Below are 23,676 nucleotides of genomic sequence, written 5' to 3' on the forward strand. Positions count from 1 at the left end.
ATTTTTAGGCGGGGTTTCCACCATGTTGTGGCGAGGCTGGTCTCGAACTCTTGACCTTGTGATCTGCCGGCCTTGGCCTCCCAAAGCGCTGGGATTACAGGCAGGAGTCAGTGCGCCCAGCCAAGAGTTTTTTGGTTTTTTTCCAGACGAAGTCTCTCTGTTGCCCAGACTGGAGTGGCTGATCTCAGCTCACTGCAACCTCCGCCTCCCGGGTTCAAGCAGTTCTCTGCTTCAGCCTCCCAAGTAGCTGGGATTACAGGCGCCTGCTACCACGCCCGGCTAACTTTGTATTTTTAGTAGAGACAGGGTTTCACCATCTTGGCCAGGCTGGTCTTGAACTCCTGACCTTGTGATCCACCCCCCTCGGCCTCCCAAAGTGCTGGGATTACAGGCTTGAACCATCACACCCAGCTAAGGGTTCTTTTTAGAGATACATACTGAGAAATATGTATTTCTAAATGGTATCGTCTTTGGGATTTGTTTTTTATTTTATTTATTTATTTATTTTTGAGACGGAGTCTTGCTCTGTCACCCAGGCTGGAGTGCTGGAGTGCAGGGGCACGATCTTGGCTCACTGCAAGCTCCGCCTCCCGGGTCCACGCCATTCTCCTGCCTCAGCCTCCCTAGTAGCTGGGACTACAGGCGCCCACCACTATGCCCGGCTAATTTTTTGTATTTTTTAGTAGAGACAGGGTTTCACCGTGTTAGCCAGGATGGTCTCGATCTGACCTCGTGATCCGCCTGCCTCCGCCTCCCAGACTGCTGGGATTACAGGCATGAGCCACCGCGCCTGGCCGTATTTGTTTTTTAAATAATCCAGTTGTCCAGTGGAGGGAGGTAGGAATGAAACCAAATTGGCCAAATCCTAATATTTTTTCAGTTGCATGATGTTTGCATGGGGGTTCATTATACTGTTCATTCTAGATTGCATATTTTGAAATCTTCCTTTAAATGACATTTTGGGGCCATAGTGATCATTCCCAGCCTCTCTCGCAGCACACTCCCGGTTGTGCTCGACATGTCGGCAACGGAAACTACTGCTGCTGTTCTGCTTGCCGCCTCCGCCCGTTCCCACACAGTGCTCATTTGTGCATTTTTGCCTTTGCCTCTTAGCCCAGAATGCCTTCCTCCCCTCCAGAGGACTCTTGTGTTTCCCTGAAGAAGAACCCTAACTCAGGGAAGTCTTCCTGCCATCCCTACACTGTCCTGCCCTCCCTCCTGCTTCCTTCCCTAAGACTCCACCTCTGTAGCTCCTCCATCCCATCCCAGAGGAGGAGGCAGGTCAGCATGTCTTCATCTTCTTATCCCTGGGCTTAGTTACCCTGCCTAGAATATAGTAAAAGCCTAGTGAATTTGGGGGTCTTTTTGTTTGTTTTTTGTTTTGTTTCATTTTGTTTTGTTTGAGACAGGGCCAGGCTGGAGTGCAGTGGCATGATCTTGGCTCACTGCAGCCTCTGCTTCTTGGACTGAAGCCTTTCTCCTACCTCAGCCTCCTGAGTAGTTGTGACTACCGGTGCGTGCCACCATGCCTGGCTAATTTTTGTATTTTTTCTTTTTCTTTTTTCTTTTTTTTTTTTTTTAGACAGAGTCTCACACTCTTACCCAGGCTGGAGTGCGGTGGCGCAATCTCCACTCCCTGCCACCTGTGCCTCCCAGATTGAAAAAATTCTCCTGTCTCAGCCTCCTAAGTAGCTGGTATTACAGGCACACACCACCACGCCCAGCTAATTTTTGTATTTTTAGTAGAGATGGAGTTTCACCATATTGGCCAGGCTGGTCTTGAATTCCTGATCTTGTGATGCGCCTGCCTTGGCCTCCCAAAGTGCTGGGATTACGTGCATGAGCCACCGCGCCCGGCCATTTTTGTATTTGTTTCTAGAGACCGGGTTTTGCCATGTTGCCCAGGCTGGTCTTGAACTCCTGGGCTCAAGCAAACCACCCACCCACAGCCTCTTAAAGTGCTGGGATTACAGGCGTGAGCCACTGTGCCCGGCTGTGAAGTTTGAATAATAACTTGCACTCTATTTACTGTTAATTTATACACAGCCTGCACCGAGCAGTATCTGCTGTATAGGAGGACTTTGGTGAGTAAGTGCTCTATGGGCCCCAGAGAGCATCTCCTTGTTCAGAGTAAAAATTGGTATTAGAAGGATAGCAATGTGGGCCAGGTGTGGTGGCTCACACCTGTAATCCCAGCACTTTTGGAGGCCGAGACAGGCAGATTGCTTGAGGTCAGGAGTTGAAGACCAGCCTGGCCAACATGGTGAAACCCCGTCTCTACTAAAAATGCAAAAATTAGCCAGGCATGGTGGCGCGTGCCTGTAGTCCTAGCTACTTGGAAGGCTGAGGCAGGAGAATCACTTGAACCTTGGAGGCAGAAGTTGCAGTGAGCCGGAATGGTGCCACTGGACTCCAGCCTGGGTGACAGAGCAAGACTCCTCTCAAAAAAAACAAAAAACAAAAAAAAACCGTGTAGCAATGTGGACTTTTAAAGCCAGTGGAACTCTAGATCATCTAACCCAGCCATCTTCAGATTCTAAATGGATTGTGTCTTAACATCACACATCTAGTTGGCAATTGCCTGCATTGTTTTCATGTCCATCAAGCAACCTTCTGAGCCTCATTGGTTTCCCAAATTAGTTTTTCTGTAGTGAAGAGAATGTACTGACTGCCAAGCACGAGAATCAATCTGTTTAACAATTTTGTTTCTCAGTGAATTCTAACTTTGATTATTCTGCAGAAAGAGATTGTATTGTTAAATGCTTACATAGCTTTGCTTTTTTAAAAAGCTCTTTAAAAACTTTCTATTAAAAAAGGGTGATGGTTATATGCACATAGAACTATACACGTGCATTATACCATATCAGATTCCTGGGTTTGATATTGTGCTGTAATTACATAAAATACAATCATTGGGGGAAACTGGGTGAAGGGTGCACAGGACCTCGCTGTACTATCTTTGCCACTTCCTGTGAATGTATAATTATTTCGAAAATGTTTAAATTTAAAAAGATGATGTGAAAATGTTTAGGCACCAAACTATAGAGTTTTCTGGAAAATGCCAGAACTGGAACTTACCTTCTCTGTGTCCTCGACAAGTGGATTCAGTGACAGAAATGGAGCTTATAGAGATCTTTAGTTCTCATCATGGTGAGTTGTTTGTATTCTAAATCAGTGACTATTCCAAACTAGTAAGACAAATAATGTCTTTAAAAGTGGGAATTTTACTAGCAGGAATTTTAGAACTTATAGACAGTTCTTTGATTTTCTTTCTTTCTTTTTTTTTTTTTTTTTATGAACAGGGTCTTTCTCTGTCCCCCAAGCTGGAGTGCAGTGGCACAATCATGGCTCACTGCAACCTCCCTCCTGGGCTCAAGTGTTCCTCTTACCTCAGCCTCCCGAATAGCTGGGACTACAGATATACACCACTGTGCCTGGCTAATTATTTTTCTTTTTAGAGATGGGGTCTCACTATGTTGCCCAGGCTGGTCTTGAACTCCTGGGTTCAAGTGATCCTCCTGCCTTATCCTCCCAAAGTGTTGGGATTATAGGTGTGAGCCACCACACCCGACCATTTCTTTTTTTTCTTTTTAAAAAATATTTTACTGGCCCAGCGCGGTGGCTCACACCTATAATCCCAGCACTTTGGGAGACCAAGGTGGGCGGATCACTTGAGGTCGGGAATTAAAGACCAGCCTGGCCAACATGGTGAAACCCCGTCTCTACTCAAAATACAAAAATCAGCCAGGCATGGTGGCGCATGCCTGTAGTCCCAGCTACCTGGGAGGCTGAGGCAGAAGAATAGTTTGAACCTGCAGAGGTTGCAGCGAGCCAAGATCGTGCCACTGCACTCCAACCAGGGTGACAGAGCAAGACTCCATCTCAAAAAAAAAAAAAAAAAAAAAATTACAAAGATCGTTTGTGGCACTAGTATGTGGTATTTCATCATAGCACAGTTCATTTTTCTGGTAATGACACCTTGCTGGGTATCTGTGCTTCACTTAGGGGAAGGTGCTCCTTTTTGTACAGTTTGAAACTGACTCACTCCGTCCTGCTGCTGGTGTTTGATATGCAAGCTTCTCTTTTGGCATCACTCTCGGAAGTGTAAGTCACCAGTTGTCTTCTGACAAATGGGGTCTGTCGACAGCAGACCCCCAACATTCAGAAGGGATCCTTCTTGAGACATCAAACCTTGGGAAATCTTGTGTAATTTTCTCAGTTACACTGGCAATAAAACAGGAACAATGATGCTCATCCTCTAGGGTAGTTTTTAAAAAGGTTGAGTGAGATCCTGAATTAACTGGGAATAATAGGTTAATAATAATTAACTGGGAATACATCATAAGTAACTGGAAATGAGAGGTCAGCAAGCACATGACTTAAGTCAGGACTTGTTCCTACAGCAGTTGGTTCAGATGTGTGCTTTATCAAAGTAACAAGTTGCCACCTGACATGGATTTCCCTTCCTCAAGTCATTGAAAACTTGAGTGTTGCATGAAATGGACCTACTTTACCTGAAGAGAGGGTCAGGGCTCCTGACTGTCCTGTGGACATACAGGGTGCTGGGAGAGAAATGTTGACCATGGGATTGGGTTGGAATTGCCAATAGTTAACAATTATTGCCTTAAAAACTTCTGATGTTTTAAGTCCTGCCCTCTGGTGGAGTCCCAGTGGCCATGCTGGTGGAGTCCCTCTGACTCTGATGAGGAACACAGGTTGGGAGGGCGGGGTCTCAACACATGGTTCAAATAATTCAAGTGAGAGAAATGGGTGTTAACGAATGGAGAGAAGTGGGTAGGTTCAAGAAATGTTAAGGAGGTAGACTCCATAGGACTTGCGTACCGACTGTATGCATGGTCTGAGGAGGAACGGAAAGGAGGCTGTCTGGTTTCTGGTTTATGTGACAGGGCGGCTGGTAGTGAAAGTCTTATGTAGGAACAGAGGAAAGGGGAGAAAACAGGGCTGGAGAGAGGCTGGCCTCAGCTTTGGACAGATGTCATCTGAGTCATCACTCAAGTAGAGAGGGGCTCAGTAGGTCTTTGGATAGACAGGAGTAAGAGCTCTGCAGAGGTGGGGTATGAGATGGCACATTTTTTCACAGACACCTTTCAAGTGCTGGACACTGTCTGAGGCACCGGGGTCTCTGCTTGGCATTCTAGTGTCGGGCTAGGCCCTGACACTAGATGAGTGCACCCTGGTGAGGGGATCAACAAGAAAGTACTGTGGTGTGGGTGGTAGGTGATGTGGATGATGGAGGAGATAAGCCACCTGAATTAGAAGCTGAGTCATCCCCAGAAAGGTTAGAGGGAAGAGGTGCTCTGGACAAAGAGAAGAGCAGGTGCAGAGGCCCCGAGCAACACTGAGCAGGCACGTTTGAGAAGCTATAAGCTGAAAGCCAGCCGCAGGACCCCAGCATGGTGCACAGCAGGGAGGGCTGTGAGTTTGTTTGAGTGTGATGTTCAGTCCTGGGAATCGGAAGGCATGGGAATGTGTGAAGTCTCTCAGGTAGGGTATGTAGAGTGAAAGGGGGAGAGGACTGGACTGTTTGATAGAAGGGCAGAAGGGGAGACTTCTTAAAGGATACTAGAAACAACCAACCATGGAAGCAGAAGAGAATGCAAGAAAAGTGGTAAAGAAAAAGGGAACTTTAAAGATGGAAGCAGGCCGGGCGCGGTGGCTCACGCCTGTGATCCCAGCACTGTGGGAGGCCGAGGCGGGCAGATCACGAGGTCAGGAGATCGAGACCATCCTGGCTAACACGGTGAAACCTCGTCTATACTAAAAATACAAAAAGTCAGCCGGGTGTGTTGGGGGGCACCTGTAGTCCCAGCTACTCGGGAGGCTGAGGCAGGAGAATGGCGTGAACCCGGAAGAAGGAACTTGCAGTGAGCCGAGATCACGCCACTGCACTCCAGCCTGGTTGACAGAGCGGGTCTCCGTCTCAAAAAAAAAAAAAAAAAGATGGAAGGAGGCCAGGTGCAGTGACTCACACCTGTAATCCCAGCACTTTAGGAGGCTGAGGCAGGAGGGTCGCTTCAGCCCAGGAATTTGAGACTAGCCTGGACAACATAGTGAGACTCCTGTCTCCACAAAAGCAAAAATATTAGCCAGGCATGGTGGTTCATGCCTGTGGTCCCAGCTACTCAGGATGCTGAGGCAGGAGGATCACTTCAGCCCTTAAAAAAAATTGATAAAGGGCCAGGTGAGGTGCCTCACACCTGTAATCCCAGCACTTTGAGAGGCCAAGGCGGGCGGATCACCTGAGGTCAGGAGTTTGAGACCAGCCTGGTCAACATGGTGAAACCCCATCTCTACTAAAAATACAAAATTAGCTGGACGTGGTGGCACATGCCTGTAATCCCAGCTGCTTGTGAGGCTGAGGCAGGAGAATCACTTGAACCCGGGAGGCAGAGGTTGCAGTGAGCTGGGATTGCACTCCAACCTGGGCGACAAGAGCGAAACTCCGTCTCAGTAATAATAATAAAGATGGAATTAATAAGAGATGATAAGAGGGAGAGGAAGGGAGTGCAGGGAGAGAGGGAAAGGAAGGACTGAAAATATGGCCTGTGTATAGCAGTAGGAAGATCATTGCTGGCCTTGGAGAAAGCAGTTCTCAACTCCTCCCTTCCTTTTCCCCACATCCCATCGATTTCCACATTAGCCAGGAATGTAATCCATATTGCCATAGATCAAGGTGCTGGCTCTAAGGGGTAGGAACTGGTGGAGTTTTGCTGACAGGAGGATGACAAGGTAAAAGAGGAGGCAGGAGGAAAAGCAAATTTCCTGATGAGTAGGGCTAGACAGTGGCATTGGCTGCCAGTGCGTAAGGACCACTGATGAGAGAACCACGCGTGTCTTCAGCAGCTGTGTCTGTCAGCTCAGAGTGGAAGCATGTAGGTGTTGTCGTTTTTTGGTGAGTTTGGCCACAAAGCATTCTGGGATTGTAGTGGTGGGTGGTTGAAGAAGGAGGAAGTGGAGACTAGACGAAGGATTATGCTTCCTGTAAGGCCAGTGCATGGTGGGTGAGAGACTGACAGGTTGCTGCTTAGGAGTCCAAAAGGTGTGGCCAGCTCCAGCTTGATTCAGAGCAGTGGTGGTATCCTGGAGCTCCTCTCCCAGAGCAGAGGATGGCAGGTGGCACCTGGAGAGTGTGGCCTCCCAGGGAGGGAGCTGGCACAGGCTAGGATGGGAGTTAGTCAGCAGGGTGTCTTGGTGGAAGGCTGAGCACACGTGGTTCTCCAGCTGACCACGAGCATCTGGTCATATTATCTCCCAGGACTGGGTCCTCCTGGAACCCTGTACACTACAGAAACTCTTCAGTAGTTACAACAGGAACCTTTGAGCTGAGCACCCAGAAGTACCAGATGCGCTGGAGCAGGCTGCCATATTTATACATGGCAGCCAGTTAGTATTGCTTTACAGCACCTTCTGTGTTTGTTCTTACATAACTTGTAATCTGTTCAGGCTGTTTTCCTATCTGTATTGTAATTCTTGGAGTTCAGGCTCCAAGGCTTACTCATCTTTGCCCTGCATATCAGACACCTGCAAATGCTCAGGGCTTAAAAATCTGCGGGGGCCACCACATTACACACTCCTATCCCCACCTACATTATTCCAGTTGAATTTTGTGAGTAGTTGAGAAAATGGCCTACTGTTTCCTTTGGTTAAAAGCAATAGGTATTACAAAATTGAGTTGTTACATTGGAAGTTGTCTGCAGCTGTTTGCATGTGGGTATTGAATGAGGGAGTGGTAGCTTTTGTAATTGCTAGGGCAAAAAAGATTCTGTTTCTAATCTGAGACAACCAGCTGACTCATCAAGTGCCTTGACCCTTTAGATTTCTTTCTTTTTTCCTCCTTGGAAAATGGAAAACTGAGCTCCCAGATTTACAGATAGCCCAGACCTGGCACTGTGGAACAAAAGAAAACGGTAGAAAAGGAGGCCGGGCGCGTGGCTCATGCCTGTAATCCCAGCACTTTGGGAGGCCGAGGGAGGCGGATCACGAGGTCAGGAGATTGAGACCATCCTGGCTAACATGGTGAAACCCCGTCTCTATAAAAATACAAAAACTTGGCCGGGCACGGTGGCTCACGCCTGTAATCCCAGCACTTTGGGAGGCCGAGGTGGGTGGATCACGAGGTCAGCAGATCGAGACCATCCTGGCTAACACAGTGAAACCCCGTCTCTACTAAACATATAAAAAAAAAAAATTAGCCGGACGTGGTGGCGGGCGCCTGTGGTCCCAGCTACTCGGAGACTGAGGCAGGAGAATGGTGTGAACCCGGGAGGCGGAGCTTGCAGTGAGCCGAGATCGTGCCACCGTACTCCAGCCTGGGCGACAGAGCAAGACTCCGTCTCAAAAAAAAAAAAAAAAAAAAAATACAAAATATTAGCCGGGCGTGGTGGCGGCATCTGTAGTCCCAGCTACTCGGGAGGCTGAGGCAGGAGAATGGCATGAACCCGGGAGGCGGAATTTGCAGCAAGCCCAGGTAGCGCCACTGCACTCCAGCCTGGGCGACAGAGCAAGACACTGTCTCAAAAAAAAAAAAAAGAAAAAAAGAAAATGGTAGAAAAGATGAAAATCAAGGAAATTTTAGCAACTAATTTTTATTTCCTCTGACCATTTAAATGGGTATGAATTTACCTTCCACAAGGAAAACTTTTCAAATAATGGGTTTTAAAAAGGGTCTGTTTTATGTGCATGGTTCCCTTCCACCCCTAGGTGGCAGCAGAAAGCAGAAGAACCTGCGTGAAAGGAAAGCAAACGTCCTGCAGCTGTGGGGCGGTGTTCCTGAGTTCTAGGATTGTGGCTTACCTCTGCCCTGCAGTGCCATTTGTCAGGCATTCCTGCGATTTTTTTTTTTTTTTCAGACCGACTTAGTTACCCATACATGGATTTTTTAAAATACTGACTTGGCTAGGATTTATAGAGCACTGTGTAGTCAGCTTTAACAGTTAAGAAAAAAGCAAATGTCGATGTGGGGAAAAGAAGAAACACGAACATTAGAATTGGGGATTAGAGGCTGAGAAAATGGTCCTCCCTGGTGTCCAGTGGGTAGTCTGCTGTTGAGAACTGATGCCCGTGGAGTTGCAGGTGGAACACCCAGGCCAGGGCACTTCACCTGGGCTCCTGGGGTTGGTGTGGAGAGTCACGTGGCCCTTCTCTGCAGCCGGAGAAGCTAGCACAGGGGGCTCCCTGTCTCCTCTGAATCCTGTCTAAACATAGTAATGAGGGCTATTACTTGGAACATTTTCTAATAACATGCTATAGATGCTTAGAGTTTATGGGAAGGGGGGATGGTACCGGGGGTGGGGGATAAAGGACAAAAACGTAATAAGTAAACACAGGAAAGGAGCAGCGTGTGTTCAGAGGCTGAGCATAGGCACCTCCTCTGGGCAGTGGAGTTGAGTCCTGACTGCAGCACATGCAGCTGAGGAAGTAGTAGAACGATTCCATCTTCTTTTCCCTTCCCATCCCTTCTGACATGTTCTCATCTTAAAGTCGCTGCCCCTGAACTCCCAGAGTACTTACTGTGTGCTGCTCTCAGTCTGTGGCCATGTCTGTGTACGTCCTGTGTCCTGAAAGCCCACGAGAGGAGGAGCTGCCTAGTTTGTCTTTATGTTCCCCACAGCACTTGTCTCTGGCACAAGGCAGAATCTTAACTTTAGTGGCATGAATCCATCGAGGAGGAAGTGGGAAGCAGAGTCACAGTGTCAGCTAGACATGATTGTGTTCAAGCAAATAGTCCCAATAAGAAGTAGTGAGGGGCCGGCCGGGCACGGTGGCTCACACCTGTAATCCCAGCACTTTGGGAGGCTGAGGCAGGTGAATCACTTGAGGCCAGGAGTTTGTGACCAGCCTGGCCAACATGGTGAAACCCTGTCCCTACCAAAAAATAACAAAAGTTAGCTGGGCATGGTGGCACACATCTGTAATCCCAGCTACTTTGGAGGTTGAGGCACGAGAATTGATTGAACCCAGGAGGTGGAGGTTTCTGTGAGCCAAGATTGTACCACCACACTCCACCCAGCCTGGCGGCAGAGCAAGGCTCTATCTAAAAAAAAAAAAAAGTGTATATATATATATATATGTGTGTGTGTGTGTGTGTGTGTGTGTGTAATCTCTGGCCTTTTTTCGTTGGCTCCATTCTTGGGCATACCTCCAGATGAGATGGCTGTGGGCAGCCTCATGCCTGTCTCCTGTAGAAAGAGGACTGCAGAAGCACTTTAGCTAGACCTCAGTTCTGACTGGCCAGGTACAGGACCGTCAGGGAAAATGGAGGTGTGTCCCCAGAAGTAGGAGTGTAAACTATGCAAGCAGAACCCACTGGCGAGCATTGCAGGGATGTCAGCCCTTGGCTTGTTACTGTCACAGCAGAGCAAATTCATATGTATCTAAGTCATTCTTTTCAATGTTTTTCAGCATCTTCATGATACAGTTAAGAGGAATCTTGACAGCACCACTTCCCCTCAGAATGGTGATCAACAGAATGGCTACGGGGACCTCTTTCCTGGGCATAAGAAGACTCGCCGGGAGGCCCCTCTGGGAGTTGCCGTCTCTTCCAATGGATTGCCTCCAGCCTCCCCCCTCGGTCAGCCTGACAAGCCTTCTGGAGCAGATGCCCTGCAGTCCAGTGGGAAGCACTCTCTGGGGCTAGACTCTCTCAACAAAAAGTGTCTGGCTGACTCGAGCCTCCACTTGAACGGAGGCAGTAACCCCAGTGAGTCATTTCCTCTGAGCCTGAATAAAGAACTGAAGCAGGAGCCTGTCGAAGACCTGCCTTGCATGATCACTGGGACTGTCGGCTCCATATCGCAAAGCAACCTCATGCCAGACCTCAACCTTAACGAGCAGGAGTGGAAGGAGCTCATCGAGGAGCTGAATAGGTCGGTGCCCGATGAAGACATGAAGGACCTGTTTAATGAAGACTTTGAGGAGAAGAAGGACCCAGAGTCTTCTGGCTCTGCCACACAAACCCCCTTGGCACAGGACATTAATATTAAAACGGAATTCTCTCCAGCAGCCTTTGAGCAAGAACAGTTAGGCTCTCCACAAGTGAGGGCCGGGTCTGCAGGGCAGACCTTTCTGGGGCCTTCCTCTGCCCCTGTGAGTACAGATTCCCCCAGCCTAGGGGGCTCCCAAACCTTATTCCACACCTCTGGTCAGCCCGGGGCGGACAATCCCAGTCCAAACCTGATGCCGGCATCAGCCCAGGCCCAGAACGCACAAAGAGCCCTTGCAAGTGTGGTATTGCCCAGTCAAGGCCCAGGAGGGGCCTCAGAGCTGTCCTCTGCCCACCAGCTCCAGCAGATCGCTGCCAAGCAGAAGCGCGAGCAGATGCTCCAGAACCCACAGCAGGCCACCCCGGCACCAGCCCCGGGCCAGATGTCCACATGGCAGCAGACAGGGCCCTCCCACAGTTCCTTAGATGTCCCTTACCCCATGGAGAAGCCTGCCAGCCCTTCCAGCTACAAGCAAGAGTTCACTAACTCCAAACTGCTCATGATGCCTAGTGTGAATAAGAGTTCCCCTCGGCCCGGAGGCCCCTACCTCCAGCCCAGCCATGTGAACCTGCTGAGTCACCAGCCACCGAGTAACTTGAATCAGAACTCTGTGAATAACCCAGGGTCTGTGCTGGACTACGGCAATACAAAACCCCTTTCTCATTACAAAGCGGACTGTGGGCAAGGCAGCCCGGGGTCTGGCCAGAGCAAGCCAGCCTTGATGGCTTATCTTCCCCAGCAGCTGTCCCATCTGAGTCACGAGCAGAACTCACTGTTTCTGATGAAGCCAAAGCCAGGAAATATGCCTTTCCGATCACTCGTTCCACCTGGCCAGGTAAGTGTGAGCCTTCGCTTTCTGTTCCTCTGCTGCAGGTGCTTCAGTGAGGTTACTCGCTACTTTGGATGTTAATTGGGTCCGAGGTAGTTGTGGGAAGAGGGAGGAGGGAATAGCTGCTGTCATCCTTTGCTTCTCTTGGGAGTGGAAATTTATAAAATAAACCAGGGTTGGTTCTTAATAAAAAATAGGGTAAAGTTCCCTAGCATAGCTGGATTTTTAACTACACAAAGGTTTGAGGAATCACCTGCATTGAGTCCAGTGTCTGTTTCATGCCATAGGATTTAAATTAAGTAATTTGTGGCTGTGCTTTGCAGATAAAGATTACATTTAACGTGCTTCTTAGAGGCCTGGCTTTTTTTTTTTTTTTTTTAACTACCTTTCAGATCTCCATGTACAAAATTCCCTAATTTTTGGTAAGCTTATAACATTTTAGGCACGTGCTGCTTCCCAGCACAGCTCAGCTCTGTGGTTACTTCATCATGGTTCTAAAGCCTGGTAGCATCAAATGGAAAATGGCCCTTTGGGTTGTTTCCTGTTTTCTACTACTGCAGATAAGCCTGCAGTGAACACCTTTGTGAATTTGTAATACATGCTGAAATTTTGCGAATTAAAAAGCCCAGTGCTAGTAATATCATGAGGACATAGACACACTCCTGTACTGATGAGAGTGTGTAAATGAGCTCACTGCTTTTGGGAAGTCATTTGACATTACATATTTTTCACATGCTGTAAAATGTTCATATGCATTGACACTATATACCTTACAAGTTGATCTAAAGAAATAATCCAAAATAAAAGAAAAAGTTATATCCAAGATATTCATTGTGTGGTTATTTCCAATAGCCAAAAACTGTAAGCAGTTTAAGCATCTCCCAATGCTGATAATTCCACTTATTTCAGCCAGTAAGATGTCTCACGCCATTAAACGCCTGAAGAAAGATGGCTGCGCAGTGAGGGTGCTTGTCATTTGGGTACCGGCACTTTGCTCCTTACGAAGCTCTCTCAGTAGTTCTTAAGCTTCTGGTGACTAGAGTGAAGAAATTATACCACAGAATCTTAGAATGAATAACTAGAAAGGAGCACAACAAGTTTAACTGGTTTAAATAATGATTGCTTTTTGCCTATCTTCTGCTGAGTTTTCCCCTTTTCTTCTAAATGTCAGTAATGATGGGATAGTATTGTGGTAGCCTTTGACGTGACTCTCACCTTTGGTCTGTGTACTGACAGAATATCTGTTAAAGTTCTCATTGATACTCAGTATTTTTTGAGGATGGGTATTTGACAAAAGCTAAGCAGTCTCTTCCAGTAAAATGCTTGTACAGATGGACAGTTTCAGGTCGTTCAGAGATAGCTCCAAATCTAAGGTTTATGCACATGGGGCAGAGTGGTCTCCATTGACCAAAGCCCCCTTCAAAGTATTCTTCCCCTAGGCCAGGCGTGGTGGCTCACACCTGTAATCATAGCACTTTGAGAGGCCGAGGTGGGCAGATCACCTGAGGTCAGAAGTTCGAGACCAGCCTGACCAACATGGAGAAACCCCATCTCTACTAAGCATACGAAATTAGCCGGGCATGGTGGTGCATGCCTGTAATCCCAGCTACTCAGGAGGCTGAGGCAGGGGAATCGCTTGAATTTGGGAGGTAGAGATTGCGGGGAGGCAGAGGTTGCGGTGAGCCGAGATCGCGCCATTGCAGTCCAGCCTGGGCAATAAGAGTGAAACTCCGTCTCAAAGGAAAAAAAAAGTATTCTTCCCCTCTTGGCCCCCTCTGCACTCAGATGTCCTGATGAGGGAGCATTTATAAGCCTTGATTGCTTACTGGAACTATCGTGTGCAAATATGAAAGCTTACATATGCTTAATGTAAAACCATACCTTTGTCACTGGTGAGTCACTGGGAGCAAAATTTACACGTGTGGAGTAATTGTTGGTTGCTGGGTTCCTCTATGCTCAGATGTCATCACTTTTGGTCTGTGCCCCAGCCCTATGGGATGGTTGTTGGAGGTCAGAAGGGAAGCAGAGACTTGGCTTCAAGAGAGTGAACCTTGAATGAGACTCTCACTGGATGGAGCTTATTTGGTCTGATCAGAGCTTAGAGACTTCACAGTCCTCTATCTGTGTTGACAGGAGCAGAACCCTTCCAGTGTCCCGGTGCCAGCCCAGGCTGCCAGTGTTGGGACCCAGCCGCCTGCCGTGTCCGTGGCCAGCTCCCACAACAGCTCCCCCTATCTCAGCAGCCAGCAACAGGCCGCTGTAATGAAGCAGCATCAGTTGCTTTTGGACCAGCAGAAACAAAGGGAGCAGCAGCAAAAGCATTTACAGCAACAGCAGTTCCTTCAGAGGCAACAGCACCTTCTGGCAGAACAGGTAAAAAGAAAGGTGGAAGGAAACCACCACTTCCCACCTTTGCCTGCACCCTGAGTCACTGCTGCAGTCACACCTTCTGCTCGTGTGTGTGGATTTGCACTGACTTTCTTGCCTGTCGTTAGAGTGCTTTGCCTTTTAAAAACCCCTTTCCAGGAATGTGGCATTTCTCCGACGGGGGTAGTCTTATGTCAGAAGCTGCTGTGTGTCACTTAGTGGAGAGTACTCAAGACAGACTCTGGGGCTAAAACTGTTTGTGGAAGGGACATTTTCCCATGTTTCTGGTCAGCAGCTTCCAAGCCACTGAGCTCACGTGTCTGTCAGTCCACTATGGGGTCAGCTTTGCTGCCCTTACAGAGCCTGTTATAATCCAGAACGAGAAGAGGGAAGTGAAGTTATCCCTGAAGGGCACACAGTTCACTCGCTTGGTTACCAAATGTAGTGTGCAGGCATTAAGGGTTGCGAGTGCGAGTGCGAGTTGTTTTTTTTTTTTTTTTGAGACAGAGTTTTGCTCTGTCATCCAGGCTGGACTGCAGTGGCGCGATCTCAGCTCACTGCAACCTCCACCTTGGGGTTCATGCAATTCTCTTGCCGCAGCCTCCCAAGTAGCTGGGACTACAGGTGAGAGCCACCCTGCCTGGCTAATTTTTGTGTTTTTAGTAGAGATGGGGTTTCACCATGTTGGCCAGGCTGGTCTTAAACTCCTGACCTCAAGTGATTCACCCATCTTGGCCTCCCAAAGTGCTGAGATTGCAGGCGTGAGCCACCGCGCCCGGCCTTAAATTACATCTTTAAGACATAAGAACTGGCTCCAGATAGTGAAGTTCATTGAGGACAATCATTGCCTCAGTTCTGCCTTTAAAAAAAGCAGCTTTATTGCAATGTAATTCACACAACATATACTTCACCCACTTAAGTGAACAATTTAGTCATTTTTAGTATATCACAGAGCTGTGCAGCCATTACCACAATCCATTTTAGAAAACATTTTCGTTACCCTAAAACAAATCCCATACCCATGAGCAGCCATTCTCCCAGCCACCCGGCCCCTCCAGCTCCTGAGCCACTTTCTGTCTCTGTAACTGTCTGCTCTGGGCCAGGCGCGGGGGCTCACGCCTGGAATCCCAGCACTTTGGGAGGCCGAGGTCAGGAGATGGAGACCATCCTGGCTAACACGGTGAAACCCCGTCTCTACTAAAAATACAAAAAAATTAGCCGGGCGTGGCCGCGGGTACCTGTAGTCCCAGCTACTCGGGAGGCTGAGGCAGGAGAATGGCGTGAACCCGGGAGGCGGAGCTTGCAGTGAGCCCAGATCACGCCACTGTACTCCAGCCTGGGCGACAGAGCGAGACTCCACCTCAAAAAAAAAAAAAAAATTTGTTCTGGACATTTTATATTTATGTCATGTCATTTTCAATCATGTACTATGTAACAGCAATTCATTCCTCTTGATAATTAAATATTCCATTGTATGGATTTTTTGTTTGTTAGTTTGCCCTTTGTTTGTTTGTTTTTGAGACGGAGTCTCACTGTCGCCCAGGCTGAAGTGCAGTGATGTGAACTCGGCTCACTACAAACTCCGCCTCCTGGGTTCACACCATTTTCCAGCCTCAGCCTCCCAAGTTGCTGGGACTACAGGCACCCACCACCATGCCCGGCTAATTTTTTGTATTTTTTTAGTAGAGATGGGGTTTTACTGTGTTAGCCAGGATGGTCTCGATCTCCTGACTTCATGATCTGCCTGCCTCGGCCTCCCAAAGTGCTGGGATTACAGGTGTGAGTCACCGCACCCAGCCGGATATGTTACATTTTATTCATTCATCTGTTGATGAACATTTGGGTTTCTTGTTTGGGCTGTTAATGAGTATTGCTGCTGTGAACATTCATGTACAAGTTTTCATATAGACATCTGTTTTCATTTTTCTTGGGTAGATACCTGGGAGTGGAATTGCTGGATCACATGGTAATTTTTATGTTTAACCTTTGGAGGAACTGTCAGACTGTTTCCCACAGGCTGTCTCATTTTACATTCTCACCAGCAGTGTATGAGGGTGCTGGTTTCTCTACATCCTCACCAGCCGCTTGTTATCAACTGAATTTGATTCTGGCCATCCTAGTGGGATCTCATGGTAGCTGTGATTTGCATTTTCCTAATTGGCTGTCCATTTTTTAAAAACAGATATACCTACCTTTAAAAAAAGTCATTGCTTCCTAGATCTGTTTCATACTATTTAAAAACCCCAAAATGAAATCAGCACTATTTCCACAGGAGCCCATTTGTGAGTAACAAACTTGGGTAAGTTACTCTTCTCTGACCTCCCTCACTCCATGTGTTTTGGATTTTGTTATATGTTGGTTTTATTTTGTGGTTCTTGGCATTTTCTAGGAGAAGCAACAGTTTCAGCGCCATCTGACCCGCCCACCACCCCAGTACCAAGACCCGACACAAGGCAGCTTCCCACAGCAGGTTGGACAGTTCACAGGTAGGGGGTGTCTGCGTGAGGAGCAGGGACAGGGGAGGCCGCTGCTTGGTGCTAGTTGAATCCCTGCTGTCTGGCCAGCTCTATGCCTTGACTTCATCAAACGCATGCATTGTCCTCATATACACCTCAGTTTGCCTAAGGGGCCTGGTTTTCTAGTTACTGCACGGCATCAGGAGAAGAGGGCACAGAGGCAGACCACTAGAACTACCTTTGCTAGGTCCCTGGCTGTACAGTTTTCTGAAGCAAAATCACTTCTAGCTGGAGGACATCTTATCAACAGGAAATAGCTTCTGTAATTCTTAAGAAAGTTCTTTGCTTCTGCTTTTATGTGTTCAAAAAATTGACTCTCCTATCTTCCAGATAAGGACTTAATGCACTTGCGTGGCCTTTGGCTTCTTTCTCTCCTCCTGTCTGCTCACTGAGTATCACAGATGGCAGCATCACTAGTGGACAGTCAGCCAGAAAAGGGCAGGAAGCACACTTGAGTCTAGCTGTCGCCTCTGAGATGTGCCAGGGAACTTCATAGGCCATCCCTCCAGAAATGCCCAGAGATTTCAGGGAATGGATACAGTAAGTTCTGGTCTGCCCGCCCTCCTAGCTCCTCTCGGAATGTCCTAGAAACCTCTGGTTTTCCTTATTTGGGATCTTGCTACAAAGGGTCCCAGAGAGACTGACCACAGCTGTGTGTCCTAGAGGAGACCGGGTGCGCTTTCATGTTTGTGCTACCTGGGGTCAACATGGGGTTGAAATCTGCAGGCATCTCAGAAGCATGGGCCTGACCTGTGTTTTCTGCCTTCAAACCCATCTGACATTTTGTGGATTATTGATGGGAATGAAATAGCCTGTTTCAGCTCTCCTCTTTTCCTCAATCCAATTTTGTTGTTGTTGTTTTGAGACAGAGTCTTGGTCTGTCACTCCGGCTGTAGTGCGTGGCAAGATCTTGGCTCACTGCAACCTCCACCTCCTAGGTTCAAGCAATTCTCCTGCCTCAGCCTCTCAAGTAGCTGGGATTACAAGTGCCTGCCACCACACCCGGCTAATTTTTGTGTTTTTAGTAGAGACGGGGTTTCACCATGTTGGCCAGGCTGGCCTTGTACACCTGACCTCGTGATCCGCTGGCCTCAGCCTCCCACAGTATTGGGATTACAGGCGTGAGCCGCCGTGCCCGGCCCCAATTTTTATTATATAGTTGCTAGTAGAGAGGAAGAAGAAAAAAGCACTGAGTTACGGCCAATCCCTGAACAATGACTCTCCTACCCACAAAACCTATTTCAGTTAATGGTGTTGCCATGTGTCTATTGCTTAAGCCAGGAGGCCTAGACAGCAGTTCCCTGAGCACAGGGGTGCTTTCTGTTCCATCCTCTGCTATCTCTCCAGCACAGCACAGAGTGGGTACTCAGTGAAGATCTGGTAATTTCCTGTGACTTCTCCCTCCCTTGGCCATCTTGTCATTTCATAGTATAAATCGTGTGACATAAGATGGTATATTGTCTGGTGAGATGTTGTCACACAGTCCTGCGCCTCCACCCCCCATTCCCACATAGTCTGCCCCCCCTCATCTCCATGACTGAACAGCCTCTTCCAGCATGGTCTCAGCCGCACTCTCAGTCCAGCCACTCTTGGGCTTTACAACGCCATTCTTTTTTTGTCTGTTTGTTTGGAGACAGAGTCTTGCTTTCGCCCAGGCTGGAGTGCAGAGGCATGATCTCGGCTCATTGCAGCCTCCGCCTCCGGGGCTCAAGCAGTTCTCCTGCCTCAGCCTCCCGAGTAGCTGGGGGCGTGCGCCACCACACCCAGCTAATTTTTGTATTTTTAGTGGAGGCAGGGTTTCACCATGTTTGGGGCAGTATGGTCTTGATCTCCTGACCTCGTGATTCTCCTGTCTCGGCCTCCCAAAGTACTGGGATTACAGGCATGAGCCACCGTGCCCAGCCACAACCCCGTTATTCATACGCCATCCACAGCTCTTCCCTATCTGGCCGGAACTAGCTCTTCCGTTTTATATGTAATCAGCTGGCCACTATCTCCATACCCTGGCCACGGCCAGCCTCTGAAAGTTTCCCACCCAGATGCCTTTTTCTGACTCTGCGTTTGCACACACTTGCCTGGAATGCTCTTTTTCCCCAAACTGTTAAATTGCTAAATTTATGTGATTGTAAACCCAGTGGATTCATCACCGTCTCTCTGAAGCCTTCCCCAAGGCTTCCCAGATGCCAGGGCTTCTGGCCTGCACCCTGCAGCCTGCTGGCCAGGTGTGCCCCATCACACCCCATCATGCCATGTGCTAACTTTGCCTCCCAGAGGCAGATCTTGCGTTGGGCCCACCTCAGAGTCCCCAGTGCCCACCACAGGGTCCCCACAGAGCAGAAATTTGGTGGGTGCTTGAAAGTTAAATGAAGCAGGTCACTGGTTTTCTCTCCCCTGGGGCTTTGCCCTTCCTCTGTGCCTTTCTGAACCCCATCATTGTTTCAGAGACCAGTCCTCCATTCCACCTGTGGGAGGCTTTCTGCCCCGTGGTCCCCAGGGCCCTCTTCCCAGTGTGCTGTGAACATGAGACTTCTGGTGCTGTGGCTCAGGTCTCAGAGGGGCCCCGTGGTGGTCCACTCCTGACTGCCAGACTCTTCTCTGTCTTGTAGGGTCCTCTGCTGCCGTGCCCGGCATGAACACCTTGGGTCCATCCAACTCCAGCTGTCCTCGAGTGTTCCCTCAGGCTGGGAATCTGATGCAGATGGGCCCTGGACATGCTTCAGTTTCCTCTCTCCCTGCAAACTCAGGCCAACAGGACCGGGGTGTGGCTCAGTTCCCTGGCTCCCAAAACATGCCTCAGAGCAGCCTCTATGGCATGGCTTCTGGCATAACCCAGATAGTTGCCCAGCCCCCGCCACAGGCCACCAATGGACATGCCCACATTCCACGGCAGACCGGCGTGGGCCAGAACACCTCCGTCTCAGCTGCCTATGGGCAGAACTCTCTGGGAAGCTCTGGCCTCTCCCAGCAGCACAATAAGGGGACCCTGAACCCTGGCTTAACAAAGCCGCCGGTCCCAAGGGTGTCACCAGCCATGGGAGGCCAGAATTCCTCCTGGCAGCATCAGGGAATGCCGACCCTGAGTGGCCAGACCCCGGGGAACAGCAACGTGAGTCCCTTCACTGCAGCCTCCAGTTTCCACATGCAGCAGCAGGCCCACCTGAAAATGTCTAGCCCGCAGTTCTCCCAGGCAGTGCCCAACAGGCCCATGGCTCCCATGAGCTCAGCAGCTGCAGTGGGGTCCTTGCTGCCCCCAGTGAGTGCACAGCAGAGGACCAGCGCCCCTGCCCCAGCACCACCCCCAACGGCCCCTCAGCAGGGCTTGCCTGGCCTGAGTCCAGCAGGGCCTGAGCTGGGGGCCTTCAGCCAGAGCCCTGCCTCACAGATGGGCGGTCGGGCAGGGCTGCACTGTACCCAGGCCTACCCTGTGCGGACCGCGGGCCAGGAGCTGCCTTTTGCCTACAGCGGGCAGCCAGGTGGCAGTGGGCTCTCTAGTGTGGCTGGACACACCGACCTGATCGACTCCCTGCTGAAGAACAGGACTTCAGAGGAGTGGATGAATGATTTGGACGACCTGTTAGGGTCTCAGTAATGGAAGGATTTGTAGTGTTTTTAGTGTTCATTCATCCTATATTTTTCTTCTCAGATTCAAAGAAAGAGCAACTACTTTGGACCAAAAGCCCATGGCCTGGGGAGCTGGGCAGTAGAGCCCAAGCTCCAGGTGAGGCCTGGCCCTGGGCAGGGTCCGTGGCTGCGCCCCTCAGGCCAGCACTTGCGGTCCATCGGGCTGGCCCCAGCCCATCTGCTGGCATCAGTACCTGGTGTTGGGACAGCAGGATAGGGTTCTAAAGGTGGTTTTCTATCCAAATGACCAAAAAACCAACAGTAACAACAGTGAAACCCCACGATATCAGGCTTATAAAAATCTGTGCCATCATGGTGATTTTATCCAAGATTTCTCCACTTACCCCAGTGTTAGGGACAAGTTTTTGTTGAAACTTTATATAGCAGAATTATTTGCAATTTGTAGCATAGAAAAGATTTTTAAATTTTTTTACAAAAGGTTTTTAAACAGATTAGGATAGGTGATGGTTTAAATCAATTAAGTGGCATTGGAAACCTAGGGTTTCCTTTTGATTAAGAGCCTTTTTTGTTTCTGCTCTTTGTCAGCTTTCAGGGGAGAAGGAGGCCACTGGAAAATTATTTCCCTAAGTGCAGGCTGTTGACTGCGTATGCCAAAAAGGGACAGGAGGCATGGAATAGCAGGTCGGGTGACACAGCTAGGGTCTTCCTAGCAGCTCCTCCTCCCTCCCAAGGCCCCCTGGAATCCCTTCCTCCCACGTCCTGGCAGCAGGACCCAGGCTACATATGCAAGGGAGAGATGTGGGGGTCCTGTGTCCTGGAGTATTACGTCTCCCCACCTTCTGCAGTTTCTCTGAACGTGTATGTTGCCCATGGTGGGAGCTGGTCACTGTGCAGTTGCGCACAGATGTCTTTACCCGTGGCCTTTCTGTCTGCCTCTCCTTCCTCTCTGCAGCCCAAATGGAAAACAATTATTTACTCCATTGGAGGGGGAAAGCAAGAGTCTTAGAATTCCTAAGGGAACCCTGGCATAAAGGTTTTGGGGAAGGAGGCCGCAGGCCGGCCCAGAGGAAGCAATTCCACTTTGTTTGACAACTTCTGCCACTCCCATGTCAGATGACTTGCACTTTTTAAAGAGATTGCTTTATAACACTAAGACATCCTTTCTAAAGATTCAAGTGGACTTGACTAAGCTGAGGGTTCACAAAATAGAATATGACATGTGAGCTGTTTTTGGAAAACGAAGATGGAGAGAGCACTTCCCCGTAACGAAAGTGGTAAGCACAGGGTGAGACCCTTTTACACAGAATGGTGGAGAGAAAAGAGAATGCTGAAAAGTGGCTTAGATACAGAGTGTTCTATGGAGAAACTGCAACCCCGTTTTTATTTCCCTGGAGTCTCCAAATGGATCATTCAGGAGTACTGTGTGAAGAATTGAGCCAAGGAAAATATTCATGCAACCAGCCTGAGTCGCGGTGAGGGAACGAGAGGTTGTACACACATTGGTAGTTATTTTGCACCAGCAGTGCCTTTCTCACTGGGGGTACTTGGACCCTCAGATCTTTTTTTCTAATAGCCATTTGCCACCCCAGGTGGTATGTCGGCCATTTCTCCTCAAAACACCTTCCCTAACTTTTCCATGTACTCAGTTTAGCTCTCAAAGAAGGGGTAAATCATAAAGCCAGTGAAAATTCCACCCTCTGAGCGAGTTCCCCAATCTGAAGGGGAAGAGGGTGACCTCAGCGGCTTTTCTCCCAAAAATTGGCTGAAGGCTGGTTGTGGATCCTTGTTCCTCTCTTGACCCCATCTGGCTGCTGCCCCGTCTCCCACCCCTGTCCCCAGGGCTTACTGGCCCTGCACTCTGCCTTAGTCCTGGGGCCGGCGACACAGTGGGCTCCTCACTTGCTGCAGTGTCATAGCAATAAAATGTGATTCTTGGGGTCCCCCCAGGGAGCTGCCCATGGCTTTATTTATGAATCTGGTTTTCGGGAGTCAGGGGAGGAGATGACTTTGCTTCTGTGCACAGCCCCGTCTTCCAGGAGCCACGACTCAGAAGAAAAGGGTGCTCAGACTTTTGTTATACACATTTGCTTTGTGTAAATAAATGTTTACAATTTTATATGAAAGATGGAATAAGCGCTAGAGCTTCCAACTGTATATTTTTTACTTTTATAGATTTTAAAACTATGGTCCTTTATATGTGTGTGTTGGGGGCTACGATGAGTTTCATGGCAAACGGTTGGCATTGTTAACTTTTTATTGTCATCAAAAGTGCATAAAAGTCCTATTAATCCCCGTATTGTTCTACTGCCCTTAACTCTGGTATACACCAAAAAGAAATCTTTACTTTCCTTGTTTTATCATTATAAAAATAAAGTATTTTGCTAGTATGGAAACAACCTTTGTATTTGACGTCACCTGGGGTCTGCTGGCAGAAGTTTGGGGATTGGTTTTCTTTTGTAATTTAGCTGCTTGCTTTTCTTGTTTTTTTATTATTATTTTTATTTTTAAAGAACTGCCCATTGAGTCATAGATTTAGCTGCTTTCTTATTGCACATTGTTGGGTGGGAGTTGGTTTGATTGAAGCCTCAGAGGAGCTTCTGTTATCTGCTGATAGATACTAAATTAGAGCTAGCATCACCCTGAGAAAGCAGCCTGTGCCCTGGGACTCAACGGGCGTCCATGCAGCTGACGGAGGGGAGCTGGACCGGATGGCTCTGCTGTCTTAGCTGCTGGGTGCTTCTCGTGCTTCATGTAGAACCGTTAGGTTTGCCCCTGAGTCTGTTTGCTGCATGCCCTATTTGGTTTCTCTTCAGCATACAGCTTGGTTTTCGCCTTTTTTAATTGTAAGAACGGTGCGCTGTGGCATGGCACACTGTGAAAGGGGACCAGATGATGCAGCCTGGACTGAAAGGGTGAATGAGGCCCCTCACCTCAGAACTCTCCCTGCTCTGCTTTGCTGGGAGCAGGGAGCAGGGCAGCCTGGGAGAAGCTGGAGTTCCTCAAAGGGCAGAGAAGAACGGCCTTCAGGAGATCACAGCGAGGAGACATGCCACGATAGACTCAGAAAGCTAGATTACGCTAATAAAAAGGGGAAAGACATCTGTGACACACAGGAAACAGTGTTCGTGGCCTTGCCATAGAAGGCACAGTAAAGGAGGAAAACTCTGGAGACTCCCTGTGAATTCTTGGCTAAGAATGCACGTTATGTGCAGTGATCCAGAAACGCAAATGAGAACAGAAGTGAGTGGCTCTGCCTGTGAGATGCACAGTGCTGAGCGGCGCCTGGTGCTGGCTACAGTATGGGAGGCTGGCTGCTGTATGATTTTTTGTGGGAAGAAATTTTGTAGACGTTATCAAGCTCCTTAAAATGTTCGTGCTG

The 23,676-nt window shown here is 48.7% G+C and overlaps 1 protein-coding gene across 1 annotated transcript in view; it reads left to right on the forward strand.

Moving 5' to 3' along the window:
• MAML1 (mastermind like transcriptional coactivator 1) overlaps positions 1–22,690 on the forward strand; it is a 53,321-nt gene extending 30,631 nt beyond the window's left edge. Inside the window, 4 exon segments of the mRNA XM_031666687.1 lie at positions 10,423–11,838; positions 13,966–14,205; positions 16,589–16,685; positions 19,322–22,690. Coding sequence (XP_031522547.1) covers positions 10,423–11,838; positions 13,966–14,205; positions 16,589–16,685; positions 19,322–20,304 — 2,736 coding nt within the window. The 3' untranslated portion in view covers positions 20,305–22,690.
• Positions 22,691–23,676: the final 986 nt, after the last annotated feature.

The sequence above is a fragment of the Papio anubis genome, chromosome 5, assembly GCF_008728515.1.
Source record: "Papio anubis isolate 15944 chromosome 5, Panubis1.0, whole genome shotgun sequence".
NCBI lineage: Eukaryota > Metazoa > Chordata > Mammalia > Primates > Cercopithecidae > Papio > Papio anubis.